At 40.2% G+C, this 14,804-nt stretch overlaps 1 protein-coding gene and 1 long non-coding RNA gene across 2 annotated transcripts in view; both read right to left on the minus strand.

Annotated features, from left to right (window-relative positions):
• LOC119490573 overlaps positions 1-14,804 on the minus strand; it is an 839,978-nt gene that overhangs the window by 366,698 nt on the left and 458,476 nt on the right. The gene's annotated exons all lie outside the window — the stretch shown is intronic.
• neurod4 (neuronal differentiation 4) lies at positions 339-4,096 on the minus strand. Its single transcript, XM_037774057.1, has 2 exons — positions 3,630-4,096; positions 339-2,462 (listed from the first exon to the last, which is right to left on the minus strand). Exon 2 carries the CDS (start codon positions 2,454-2,456, stop codon positions 1,347-1,349), a length of 1,110 nt encoding a protein of 369 aa, XP_037629985.1. The 5' UTR covers positions 2,457-2,462; positions 3,630-4,096; the 3' UTR covers positions 339-1,346.

Raw genomic sequence — 14,804 nt, forward strand, 5'->3', positions numbered from 1 at the left:
ATTATCCTGTTTCAAATTATTACAATAATTTGAACTTAATTTGATATAAGAAAATAATCAAGCTTAATTTTCTGACTTGTGGTGCCTTAAAGGAACAGTGTGTAGCATTTAGCGGGGCCTATTGGATTTTCATTAGTGTATAATCACCTGAGAATAAGAATCGTAGTGTTTTCGTTACCTTAGAATGAGCCTTTTATATCTACATAGGGAGCGGGTCCTCTTCACGGAGCCGGCCGCCATGTTTCTACAGTAGCCCAGAATGGACAAACCAAACTCTGGCTCTAGAGAGGGCCATTCATGTTTTCACGTCGTCCACCATAGTTCTCCTACATGCTTGTTGGTTGCAATCTGCAACCTCACCACTAGATGCCGCCAGATCCTACACACTGCAACTTTAATAAGGTCGGGGGCAGCCAAGTATTTCACCATACTTATCACACACCAAGTTCAACATGAGTCTATTTTAATCGAAACCTCACTACATTATTAATATTCAACACTTGAATTGATGTATTGGAGCTGCATATAGGTGCTCTGCAGCTATATTGGGAGACGTGCACTTTCTGTTGAACTGAAATTTAACAGACCAGAAGAAAACACATGGCAAGTATTGTTACTATGGAAATAGCATATAATATAAGAATATTTATTCAATTAAGTGCGAAACAGCAAAAATATTTACAAGAGTACAGTATGACAAAAATCGTGACACCAAATGAACAAAGTACCTGAAAGACCTCAAATAAATAAATTAAATACAGTACAGCTGCTAGTGACTGACGACAAAAACCAAGAAGACGGCAAAACAAAAACTGTGCTGAGAAAAAAATATAAAAAGGACAAGACGTTATCAAAATAAATATTAAATACAGATATATATAAATGCATTGCTTTTCCTTATGGCGAGGGGGACATTGGCTGTCAGTGCACAATTTAGGTTTAAGACTGGATGACTTTTTGTTCTTTTGATATGCAGACGAGCACAGTCCACATGTTTTTGTTCAATATCTACACTTGAAACATCTGTGTGATGCTTTAGTGTCTGATTTGGTAAAATAATCTTTAGTCACTCTAAACAACTGAGGGGGCAACTTCTCCAGAAATAATTATAATCCAAATAACATCATTATAACAAAAAAATAATAAATAAAACATTAAAAGTTATGGGTGCTTGTTTGTATCAGGTAGATTGAGTTGAGGTGGTGAGTCTCTCTCTGAGCATTCAGTGCTCTCCCAGAGTACTAGACAACATAATGCAAACCATTCTTCTATACCATCGTTTGTACAGCAATTCATTCAAGAGCAGGGCGTCTCGCTCGATCACTGGGCCTCTCAACTGTTCATGGTCAGATGCCTCCCATCTGAGAGGCGACCAGGTGAGAGGGAGCGTAGGAGTCAAAGGCCACATCCAGGGGCAGCTCATAGCGTGAAGCTTGAAAGAGTGGGTGGCCCTGGGGGCCTCCTGGTAGGCCGCCAGTCGTGGAGGTGGGGTAATGGTGGGAAGAGAGGTAGTGGCCATGGTGGCCAGGGTGGCCAGCGTGGCCAGGGTGGACAGGATGGCCAGGGTGGGGTGCGTAGTTCCTCTCTGCTTCCCGGGGAGAGGGCTCCTGCTTCAGGGCAAAGCTGCCACTGATGCTCAGCGGGGGAGTGAGGGGCCCGTCGTACGGCGGGGTGCCGCTGCTGCACTCGTTAGGAGAGGGGTTGTCGTACACAGGCCCCTTGAATCCCTTCATGTGGAGGAGGTGGGAAGCCTCCAGGGAGCCATAGGGGGGGCTGGGAAGACCTGGAGACGGGTAGCTAAGGGGATGGCCAGCATGACCCCCCACACCACCCACCCCCGGGCCTCCGCACTTATCGTCCATCTTGTTGAGCATCATGGGAGTGTGTCCCAGCTGCAAGCAGCCGGCCACGAGGTTGCTGGTGGGCTGAGACAGACCTTTACACAGCATCTCCATGAAGCCGTTGCTCTCGGGGGACTGGCCGCTCTCGAGCGACTCCGACAGAGCCCAGATGTAGTTGCGTGCCAGCCGCAGAGTCTCAATCTTTGACAGCTTCTGTGTCTTGGAGTAGCAGGGCATCACTTCGCGCAGGCTATCCAGGGCGTCGTTCAGCCCGTGCATACGTGAGCGCTCTCTGGCGTTGGCTTTGCTTCGCCGGACACGAAACCGCTCCTGTCTTGCTTTGGTCATCTTCTTCTTCTTAGGGCCTCTCCTCTTGGGAGCCTGTTCTCCATCTGGTCCAATCTCCTCATCAACCCCCTCCTCCTCCTCCTCTTCCTCCTCTTCTTCCTCCATATCCTCACTGCCCAGTTCTGTGCAAGAGCGCATTCGGCCCCCTACGGTCATGTGGTGGCTTTCCTCTCCATCCTGGGAGCTGACGTCGTCCTCATCCAGCCAGCTGAGGGAGCTCACCAGCTCATTCACATCCCCGCTCTTTCCAAATGGTTTGGTCATCATTTTGATCTGAAGAAACAGCACAAAACAACCAGTCAGTCAACAGATACAACCTTGAGAGTTTAATTTCTGTGTGTAAATACATAATGCTACTCCCTAAAATGTATATGTGATACAATTTTGCATTGTGGTTGATTAGAGACAGGAACAAGAAGCAGTGCCTGACATATAGCAACTAAATGTCAGCTCTCATTTCAGCACTACAGTGTGGACAGCTCACTGCTCTTATTCAAGAGCTGGTGGCTCTGTCTACACACCAAAGCTATTGGAAGAAACCCTATAATTATCTCAACTGTATTATAGTGTCATTTTCTGATATTAAGGAATAGATGGCTGTTTTTTTTAGAATGAATGGTCCCCTTCTGTTATAGCCAGTCGCTGCAGATCTCTAGAGACGCTGTCAATCTGGGACACTACGGGATTTACTCAGCATATAAAGCTCAAAGATTAAATAGGCAACATGCAAATCGAGGACGAAATGTGGACAAACCGCCCCAACATCTCAGGGCTTGTTTGTTTTTTAATTTATATATTTATTTTACATCTTGCAGAATATATTATGCATACAGTATAGCCAAAATGTTATAAGTAATTAAAGCAATATATTGGTTTGTTTTTTTAAGTGAAACTCTGACCTCGGACAGAGAATTTGCTATTGTTTTGAAAAAAAAACTGTCCCAATTAATTATTGTGCACTAATGCCTAAAAGTGGAACAGAGTAGCCTATACTGTACTTTATGAATTCAGAAATTCAGACACACAATTATATGCTACTGAACATAATTAGGCTACAATAACTGCAAATATATGGCTTTCATTTCAGTTTATTGAATACATTTTTGTAAAATTTACTTTATAGCAAAACAACATTGGATCACTAATAGAATAGAATAGAAAGCTTTATTGTCATTGTCTTAAATACAACTAGATTCACAGTTTGCCACTTCTGGTCAGTGCTTTAAAACAAATACTTGACAAGACTAAACGAGGCAGATAAAACATATAACAGGTAAACACACATACAGTTATAAAGCAATATAAAACAGGTAAAGTAGATGTAATGAATAAATATAAACAGAAGTGTTACACTAGAAGTCTAAAATATAAAAATATAAAAATCAAGATCAATTTGGGATCTTTATACTGGACAGATGATGACCAGATTTGTAAACTCACCTGTTTGTATTCACAAAAGCAAAATAACAGCAACCACCAGGCTAATTTAAAAAAAAAACTGCAACTGAGTGGTTATAGTCCAGAGTCTCTGCGTTTCTCCTCTGGTGTCCCTATAACTCTTCTGCTTCCTCAGATCACCATAAGCGCGTGTGGAACTTTCATCTCCAAATGGCTCGACCTGCTCTGATATCTCTCTGATATCTCTGCCTTTAGTCGTGTTTAGCTCCTCCCTCAGGCAGCCCCACCCACCATCACCATCAACTCAGACAAACGCGCGTGGCGGGCTCGTGGCCAGAAGTTTCAGCCAGCAAATAAATAAATAAATGAGTGGAGGGACAGAGAGAACGCGCGCGCCAGAGTTAGTGCACGTGCTTTATTTGTAAATCAGGAGGAGCTGAAACACTGGGAGGGTTCGGGTCAGTGCAGAAAATGCGCACACACTGCAAAAAAGGATTTTTAAGGAAGTAAAAAAAACCTTGTTTCTAGGATTTTTTTCTTTTTTATTGCCTAAAAAGAAAAATAATCTTAACAAGCAAGTTTTGCATTAGAAAAGTAATCTCATTTTAAGAAAATATATCTAACTTTTTCTTAATAAGATATTAAAATCTTAATTAAGGTGTACATTTTTAAATTAAGTAAAAAAATCTTAAAGTCAGCTTAATCAAGAAAGCACAACACTCCTTTTAAGTAAACATTTCTTACATAACAGTTTCTTTGCTTGTAATAAGCAACATTTTGGCTTATTTTTCTAGTCTTAAGACACATTACAGTCTTAAAAAGTCTAGATTTAAGAATTCTAGCCAAGCAAAATTTGCTTACCCCATTGGCAGATTTTTTTTGCTCAAAACAAGAAGATTTTTCGAAATTTAAGAATATTTGGCTTATTTCTAGTAGGGCTGTTTTTGCAGTGTATAGTGTGTGCACTGTATTTTATTTCATTCATTCATTCATTCATATCCTCGACCTACTGTATTTTCCTCTTCTTTGCAATTTTGTAAGAGGATATTGTGTAACCTTGTTTGGACTTGTAGCTGTGTGTTTGGTCACAATTTTATCCACCAACAGAAGTGAAGGCCAGTGTTTCTGTCCTCACATCACTTGTCGTTAATTTGCAAACCCATCAATGTTTTACCCTCTATATGTCACAGAATCTAAGGGGTCACAGAAATCAAGTCCTGCATATATGTTCCCCCTATAAAAGACACTTCACACTTGGAAATGTGTGACTAACCCCCCAAAAAATGCATTATTCTGTTTTAATTCCATGTATTAACCATCTTAATCGATTGTCTATCTCTTCATTAGTCGGTTGGATTAGGAATTTTCCACTTAATTAAGCACAGTGTGGTCCTGGTCTTGTGCTGCGTAAAGAGACGCTCTTCCATGTGTGCGCATTTAAGTGATTTTGACAGCTTCGTGTGCAGAGAGCAGGTGTGTGCGTTGTTCACCCGCGCTCGTTGGATTGTTTTCTTGCATTTTTAGCGTCATATTTTGCCCTCCCCATGGATTATCTGATTATTGAATCGATTGGTGCAACGATGAACAGACAGGTACTTTATGGTATAGGGTTAAAACCTGACCTGCAGGCAGGGGGGGATTATATACTATAGATGATTATACAGCCAATACAGGATTAGGCTAATTTTCAGTTTGTAGATTATTTATTAATTGTTTCTATCTGTTTTGTTTCTATCTGTTCCAGTACTTAAGTCCCTACACTGGCTCCCAGTAAGTCACAGAATTGACTTTAAAACACTACTGCTTGTTTACAAATCACTAAAGGGGGTAGGTCCAAATTACCTCTCAGATATGCTTCAGCAGTACACACCTACTAGACCTCTAAGGTCACTGGGAAAAAAAATCTATTAGTAGTACCCAAGGTCAGAAGGAAACATGGTGAGGCTGTTTTTAGCTGCTACGCTGCTCAACTGTGGAACAAATTTACAGATGAGATCAAAGATGCACCAACAGTGGCCACTTTCAAATCTAGACTCAAGACCAAAAACTGTTCTCAGACACGTTTCTTAATTGATCAAATGCTGCACTTTACTGTCTTTTGATTTTTTATTATCCTTTTAATTTTTTTCTTTTAACTTATACTTTTATATTATTTTATTCGTTTTTATCTTATGCACTTTGTGCTCTTTTATCTTTCTTTTAAATATATGTAAAGCACTTTGATTTGCCTTTGTGTATGAAATGTGCTATATACATAAACTTGCCAAACTTGCCTTGTTTTCATAGTTTTTTGTATAATAGAAGTTTATCAACACATTAACTTGACTTCTCAACGCCATCCGTGCAGTTCTCTAAATATGGCCAATATCATTCACGCACTATAATCGCATCTCAATATTGAGCATTTTTCCCCAGTTTGGACTACAAATACCACGGCACAATAAACGGCCGCCGGTCCTCGTGCGTGGCGCGCAGTGGGGGTCTATTGTGACACCCGGGGGTCTCGCGAGCCGCACGTGCCCCCTGCATTGATCCCATTGTGCGCGCGATTGCTCACACAGCTGTGCTCGAGACTGAACTTTGCCAACTGCACCATCCACTGTTGTTGGTCCTCTGAGTGTTCCTGAGTGTGAGATGTGCATTTTCCATGTCTGAGAAATAATAAGATATGACCACGTGGTTATAATCTGCAACATCGCGTTAAAAACAGGCACTTATCCAACGATTTATTGAAGAGACCCCGACAGATGGCTGGATATAGGAAGCGTTGGGTTTTGGGTGAGGGGGGTGGGGGGGGGGGGGCATCTGTTGCTTGGATGCTCACGCGTCACTGCTTGGCCCAAGATGATGTCTCGTGCTGAAACAGCGTTTATCCACACAGCTTTAACGGCCCTAATCACTGCTGGTCAGTGCACCAGTGCCATAAAGGCATGTGGACACTAGAGAGAAAGAGGAGTCCTGTCCTTTGTGTGTGTGTGTGTGTGCTGTTTTTTGTCATTTCTCTCATCACTGCTGCACCATATCACTGTTAATAATTTCCCAGTAAAATAACAGTAAAGAACTGGCAGCAGGGTTGCCTTTATATTACTGTAAACTAACATTATTATACTGTCTGTGTATACTAAACATCATTTTTGTTGCCTAGATGAATAGACTTAGCAGGTTACAGACATAGGAATAGTCACACTAAATACAATAAAAGGCACTTGTTAGGAAAAAGGCTATAATAGACTTGTTGACACTTTTCCCAAAATGTATGTCTATAGCTGGCTACAAGCACAGAATGCAAACCATAACAACATGTGAGTGAAGAACAGAGCTAATTCACTGATTTTACAATCATGTACAATGTACAAACCTCACATGTGCAGATCAGGTCCCAGAATTTAAAAAAAATACTGCATGAAACTGTTACTGATGATACTTTAGACAGTTGATCAGCAGTAAAGTGCTGTTTTTTAAGAATACATTATAGTTCAGTTAAAAAACGGCCCGTAATTTAACAGGCTTTCTTTTGTATTAACAGTTAAGCACTGTTTTTAGCAATAACAGGTTAATACTGTTGAAATCCTGCTGTATATTAACAACAACTGTTTACAGTGTAGGTGTACTTTTTATCAGTTTGCCCTCCTTCATTCACAAGTTTTGTCCTGAAAGTGGTCGTCTTGTTGCACCAGTGAAATGTTTGTGTAGTTAAGAACTTCTGCAATAAAGGCTGAGGTTATTTACAGGTTTAAAGGAACAGTCTATTAGCAGAAATGGAAAATAATATTCATAGCTATGTTTTCATTAGTGTATAATCACCTGAAACTAAGAATCGTTGTGTTTTTGTTAGCTTAGAATGAGCCCTTCATATCTACAGATAGGGGAGCGGATGGATCCTCTTTACGGAGTCCGCTATATGTTGCTCCGCCATACAGTAGCCCAGAACGGACGAACCAAACACTGGCTCTAGAGAGAGCCTTTAGTGTCTTTACTTGTGTACAGCAACAACTCTAATGTGATGTGCCCAAAGGTCCCCAGGTACACATGCACCCCCTATCCCCCCTAAACCCAAAACCCCCTCACCGAACACACACATCATGCACACTATACCTCCTGTCCCATGAGTGTGAGCATGGCCTCCAGCACACCTGCAGCCTGCATTGGGAATTGGATCCTCACAATCCCCATCGGTTTCCCAAATGACTGACTGACTACCGGAGAGGGAATTGTGTCCCGCTCCCATTTAAGCAGTAACATAGATAGCCAGCCTTCTGGAAGAGGTCACGGTGGACACATCTGATCTGAACCAACTTTTGATGAGTCGGCATGAATTTTCAGCAAAATATTTATCTAAAAAACATATTTTTCAACAATGCAATGCAGTCTATTGTTTACTTAACATGTTCCTAAGACATTTATAGTGTAGCCTACTAAATAAAAGAATCACAAGAATGTTTGTGGGTGTTTTGCTTTGAGTTTTTGTGGCTCCCATTTAAGCAGTAACATAGATAGCCAGCCTTCTGGAAGAGGTCACGGTGGACACATGTGATCTGAACCAACTTTTGATGAGTTGGTAGAATTTTCTCCAAATGATTTATCTAAAAAAAATATTTTTTAACAATGTAATGCAGTCTATTGTTTACTTAACATGTTCCTAAGATATTTAAAGTGTAGCCTACTAAATAAAAGATTCACAAGAACATTTGCGGGTGTTTTGCTTTGAGTTTTTGTGGCTAAGATAGGTGCATGTTCAGTTTAGGCATGAGCTGTCCAAAATCAGTTTTTGACCTAAAGAGTACCAGTCTTAGCTATTTAAGTGCTGCGGTTGCTGTTAATGGGGGTAACCCCCGTCCTCACAAAAAAACACTGCCACAAGTGAGTTGTCTCTCGCTCTGGTCCCCGGGGACTCGGAGTGGAATGGGAGGGATTCGTGCGCTGTGCTGACAGATGGGTCCTTGTTCCTGTCTTTTTCTTCATCTCTATCTCCCTCTCCCTCCTTCACTAAAACACAGACACACTCACACACACACACACACCAAGACTGCACGAATACAATAGGAATTAAAGCTCTACACACATGCTCCCTGGGCCGCTTCTGAAAGCTGAGCCCCTTGTAGTGATCATAAAAGATGGAGAGGGAGCGTGGATTTGCAAAGAGGGGTTTGTGTGGTGAGGGGCGGGGGGGTGATGTGGCACGGGATGGTGAGGGAGATGAATTTGTATTGTTGTTGAACCAAAATTCAAAGTTTGGTTGTGTCAACCATTTCTGTTTATTTGTTTACTCCCAAGTTTTATTTGTAGCATTTTTGAGAAAAGTTTCTTGAGCATGTTTATCCTGTGCATACGCACTTTATATTTAACTGATTTTAAGTTATTTCCATTTTATTGCTAAGCTTTACAGCAATCGTGTGCATGTGTGTGTTAAGAAGTCCCAGGGCTCAGTTCTCCCCATTTGCTGCTCACTGAGGCTGAATATGGTTACATAGCAGACTTTCCTGAGGGAGAGACTGACAGGCCTACTGACTCTGCTGCACACAGGGGAACATCAGTGGTCTAACACACACACACAAACACACGCGCACACACACACACACACATACACAAACACACACACACACACACAGTTGTGAATCAGGGTCTTTTAACTTCAGTTAGATCTCTTGATGATAACTGATTCTTACCCCGTTTGCCATTCATTTTAACATATTTAAAAGAGATATTTTAGATAGGTCTAAATGTTGAATTATTTTAAAAGTTCAAAATGATTTTATAAGCCTTTTTTTATTTTCTCCATATAAGTGTTTTTCTCTATGTGCAGATCAAACTATAGTAAATCATGAAGATCATAGCATAAATGGAAGTTTACAATTTGCAGGTTCCTGCTGTGCCACCTGCAGCCAACAAACAGTACATCATATCTTTGCACAAGTCGTGCGATAGCTGCAGACTCAAAAAAGGCATGTGTGTGCCCGTTTTTCATTTCCAGTGCGTTAAATACCGACGCTTTGTCACGGCCGCCGTCGTTCGGTTCCGCTGCACAAGGCACCCTTTAACCCATCCGGGGCAACAGTAAACACTCCTAGAAAGTGCGCCGGGAGTGTGGTGACGTAGTTTATAGAGCGAAAAGAGACACACCCAGGGCAGGCGGGAGGGGAGGTGGATGGGTCCAACAAACACAGGGCTTTCATCTAGGAGGCCGCTGTCACACAGCAGTTTGTGAAATAGTCACGAAATGTAAGGTATTGATTCGTGTACATTGACACAAATTAAAAAAAATTTCGAGATGGTCAGCACAAAATCAGTTTGTATGTAAGCCACGTAATAGTGAACTTGGAAGTATAAAGGGAGGGAAGAGGCCGGGCTGCATGGTTGGGTCAAAAAGCACCAGACTTCCGTCCAGGAGACAGGTGTTCGTATCCCGTGTGAAACCGCAAGTCAAAGTTGATTTATTTGCCATGTAACTTCCGTACTTAAGTTACAGCCCTTCCAGAGTTATTTTAACCCAAACCGCAATCTTTTTCTAAACCTAACTAAGTAGTTTGTTGCCTAAGCCTAACTAAGTAGTTTTATTGTGAAAAGACTGGAGTGGAAATTGACACGTGTCACGTGTTGTTGAAAGTCGTGGTGAGCGTCACAAACAAAGGGAAATTCATGTCTATGTACACAAATCAAATAGATTCATTTTCATGCCGTGACAATATTTTGCCTATTCACAACGTTCAGTTTCATTTCCACTTTACAAACGTAGGCTAGTAATTTTAAGCCCAACCATGTTGTTTTTTCCTAAACCTAACTAAGGGGTTTTGTTGCCTAAACATAAAAGGACACCAAGAGGTGTGACAAAGCGTGACAAAGCGGCCATATGTGACAAGTTGGGATGAGAACGTGTTGGGTTTTCACTGTGCCATCTGCAGCCAATAGACGTTATATCTTTATACATGAACACACAAGACACACGATAGCTGTAGACTCAAAAAAAGGCATGTGTGCAAATTGATGACCCACAGACAAGTGGATCTTTATCTCCATGTGTGTGGGAATATAATCCCATGTTTTGACTTCACACCAGCGTATACATGTTTTGGCAAATGGTTTGCCATATCCATAAAACTAAGATGTCAACAACTTCTGGTTTACATAGTGAGTTTTGATAAGATCTAGCAGGATCTCATCCAGGCAGTATGAGCAGATTGTGTGCATCTTATTCCTCTTCCTTTGGGCTAATGGATTTGGAAAACATTCCAATCGGGCAGAAATGTAGCTACAGAATGGGAATCAGGCCTGAGGGCAATTCTCACTAAGTGGGGAGAGAGCCATTAAACAAAGGTGCCTGTGGTTTCATATTCAGGATACTTTACAACCTCCGTCCCAGGACATCAACAGTGTTTTTGGGTGTGCTGTTAGAAGGGGGCAGGAGAGGGGGAGGAGGATCCATCTGCCACGCTGCCGGTCCTCAGGGAGACGGGCATATCCCAGGGGTGTTTTGGAGAGAGAGGGGCTGAAAGGATTACACCCAACCACTAATCAACGACGGTAATCTGCGGGCCCCCGTGCAAAATCCCCTCCGATCCAAACAACAATTTGGGACAGAAGGAAAGAAAACCTCAGTGTACAGGGACGTCTAACTGATGTTGAACAACCTGACAAATCCAAAGACAAATCCAGGTGATTTTTAATTGGGAGGATCGACCGTGGAGGTGTGATTGGCAAAGAGCCATGGTGTCTCTGTGATCAGGTGCAAGTGTCCCACAAGTGGCCCAGTCTGATTCCCAGTGTGACCATTATGCAAATACAGCAACTAGACAAGCCTGCGACATAAATTAGACTAACGGATAAAAGCACTTTTCTAATCAAATCGGTATGCAAAAGGGTTTTCTTGCATTTTGGTGTCCCAAAATATCAAGATATTGGTTAGAAATTGTATTTCATGAGTGTTTCACATGAGCTTTTTCAATTCAACATTTATTTATTTCTGTTGACAGGAATCAGAAATTGCCTTCATTGGTCTGTATAGTCTTGAAGATGAACTTCCAACAGCTGATTTCATGCTGTCACAAGGTGAGCCCTGCAGTTTTCCCTGAGCCTTCCAAAGACTTCGTCACAGCAGGAACCTCCACAAGGTTCCAGCTGCTGAGCTGTTGTCCCGGCAGGTCTCTCCATCCGCTAAAAAAGAATAGCAGGGAATCAAGTTGCCACTAGTTTTATGGTCCCTTGTCAGCATGGATTTGATGTCTGGGGCCTGGGTGGGGTCTGGATCTGGCAGTGGTGGGTTTTAAAGCTCCACAGCAGGACTATAGACGATGCCGCCTAATGATGGTGCCAGTCCTCCGGGGCATAGGGAACTGGAGCATCCTGGCCTGCACCTCCTATACCTCCTGTAGTATGCCCATTGGCTAGGCCGCCTCTAAGCTCCCTATCCCCATAGCCTCATTGTTTAGCGGGCCCGGCACTGTCAATATTAAGCCTGGCTAATGTGATCTAGAGGCAGCTGGAGCAGCCCCGATTATTACCATGACACAGCCGACCAAGGGGTGTAATATCATTAAAAATAAATCAGGTGGTTTGGAGATTTGCTGTAGCAGGGGCAGGGGACTTTGAATGACATTAGGTGGGAGAAGTGCCATAATTTCATTAGTCAGTTGGGGTACCTCGGAGGATCTGTTGAAACATTTCCTTTAAGTTGGAGTAATTGAATTTGCTTTCACAACACTGCACACAAAATGAAAAGAAAGGGAATAATGTTTTCAATTAAGTGTCTAATAAATTTAGAAAATTAATTTCAGACCTGTTAAGACAGACACCTGGATATCATAACAGGATTTTCTAATTACTATATATTGTAATCTATTTGAAAGCAGACATGTAGGATACTCCTGCTGTTATTATTAGCCTCATGTGGTGGATTATTGTTGCAAAATGATGAGGAAAACGTGAGGCACTGCTTAATCTTCTTAACTGAGCTGTCTGCTCGGCAGACTCATCAGCAATCAGCTGGCAAGTGAATAAGCTGACAGAATATATTAACATTTCAAACATGAAATCATTATGTATAGAAAAAAAAGCTATTCCATATTGTACCTTTAACTTTATTTCTTGTTATGTTGATAATCGGAAGGACTTTGTTGGGGGTCTTTGTTTATTACATCATTTTGCATGTTCGATCCGCTATTAAAGCGCCAGAAGTGCCGTTGGTCTCGCAGCGAGGGTCGCATGTCGCTATTGTTTTGACGCTCGAGCCGCATAAACGGTAATTTCAAGGCCCATTGAGCGCGCGATGGATTGTGCCCAAAACCCACTGACTGTGAGTGGACACCATTGATTATTGGAGGAGTGACGCCACGAGCTGTAAATCTGTTCTCCGATCTGCACACTGACGTTCAATTCAATCATTTAACAGTGTCACTCTTAAAGCCATGCAGAGATTGATCCTTTTACAAAAGTGTGAGGCTATAACATGAAAATATAGAGCTATAGACCTGCTTGAAACTCCAAAAGTAAGCACTGATTGTGCAGAATGGCCCATTTCAGAATAGGCCTATTATAGCTATTATTGTATTTCAATACATCATCATTTTATTTGTTGATTACATTTTGTTGTATTAATCTAAATCTGCAAAGTAAAGCTATATCAGATAAATGGAGTGGAGTTAAAAAGTAGGCGGTAGAAGTATTAAGTAGCAGAAAATACTAATACTCAAGTAAAGTATAAGTACCCCAAAATTAAGTACAGCACTTGATTAAATGTACTTATAAGTCCAATGAATGGATGGACAGACAGAGGGACAGAGAGATAATGCATAATTATTATTAATATTATTGTTGTTGTTATTATTATCATAAAAAAATACTGTTCTTTTTGAGTCACTGTGACTCGATAAACTGATTTTTTTTTTTTATTGAGTTGAAGTAAATTGAAGCCAAAAGCTTTCTGGGGTCGTGTCTTCCTGTTGTGTAACAGTGACATCTGGTGGCACTATCTTGAACTACTGTTTCCCTTTGGTTCTGTCATACTGTGCACATGAAGTGTGTATAAATAGGTGGTGAAGGAAGAAGTATTCCTATCCTTTAATTAGCCTAAAAGTAGCTATTCCACAATGTAAAATACATTATAATTAATAGTTTGTAAGTATTGTCAGCAACATTTGCTTAAATTATCAAAAGTAAAATGACTCATTGTCCTGTCAGTGTTCTGCTATTATATATGATGTTTCTGGATTAATTAATGTGTATGTTCCATTTTTATTATTTATTATTTTTATTTACTATTATTATTATTATAATTATGATAATTATTATTATCATTATTATTATCATTATTATTATTATTATTATTATTATTATTATTAATAATTTTTTTTTTTTGTAGTATTATCTTATTATACTGTTGGGTAGTTTAATCTACAGCAATACATTATATTCTATAAGATCATCATGCGTTTGTAGCATCACCGTACTGTGAGAACCAGGTATCTCTAAAAGTTGACTTTTCATAAACTCAGAAAAACAGCCTGTTTTCAGCTTTGTGACGATGCATTTTCCAGCTGATCCAAGAGGCTTTTAAAATATTTTATTTAGGAGAATTTCCTCAACCCATAAAGGAACACATAATCCTTCCATCAAATTCAAAAAAAATATTCCTTTCAGTGCTATATTAGTATAATTATATGAATGAATTATTGATTTATTGATTTACTGTATAAACAGCATTGTGATGTTGTAGCTGGTTGAGGAAAAGCTTTTTTATACAGTTAGTTTGACTACATATAATAATGGATCATGCTGATGATCATAATAAAATCTTTTGTATTTTATATTTTAATCTGCAGAGTAATTCTACAAAATAACTATAGCTGTCAAATAAGTTTAGTGGAGCAAAAGGTATAATTTACCTCTGAAATATTGTGAAGAAGTATAGCATAAAATGGTCCATCAAAATTGTACTTAATACAGTTGAGTAAATGTTCTTAATTACATTCAATTTGTGTATATAAACAATACATTTTATTGTTGTTTTGATTCTGTCATAAAAATAATGCACATAACACACTTGTTTAAATATTCATAAAACAAGGGGGAAAAAAAGAAGAAAACAAAAACAGCTGAGGACAAAAAAATACTAAAAGAAATTAAATAAAACAAACTATATTCTTTGTTTTTCCAGTCAGAAGCTTCAAAATTGTTGTATTTCACATCCATTTTGATCCATTTGCATGTGTTACTATAAGACAAATG

This window comes from Sebastes umbrosus, chromosome 6 (assembly GCF_015220745.1).
Source record: "Sebastes umbrosus isolate fSebUmb1 chromosome 6, fSebUmb1.pri, whole genome shotgun sequence".
Taxonomy (NCBI): Eukaryota; Metazoa; Chordata; class Actinopteri; order Perciformes; family Sebastidae; genus Sebastes; species Sebastes umbrosus.

What these genes read in the sequence shown, in the direction of transcription:
- neurod4 (XM_037774057.1), bottom strand. Translation starts at nt 2,456, where the DNA reads ATGATGACCAAACCATTTGGAAAGAGCGGGGATGTGAATGAGCTGGTG.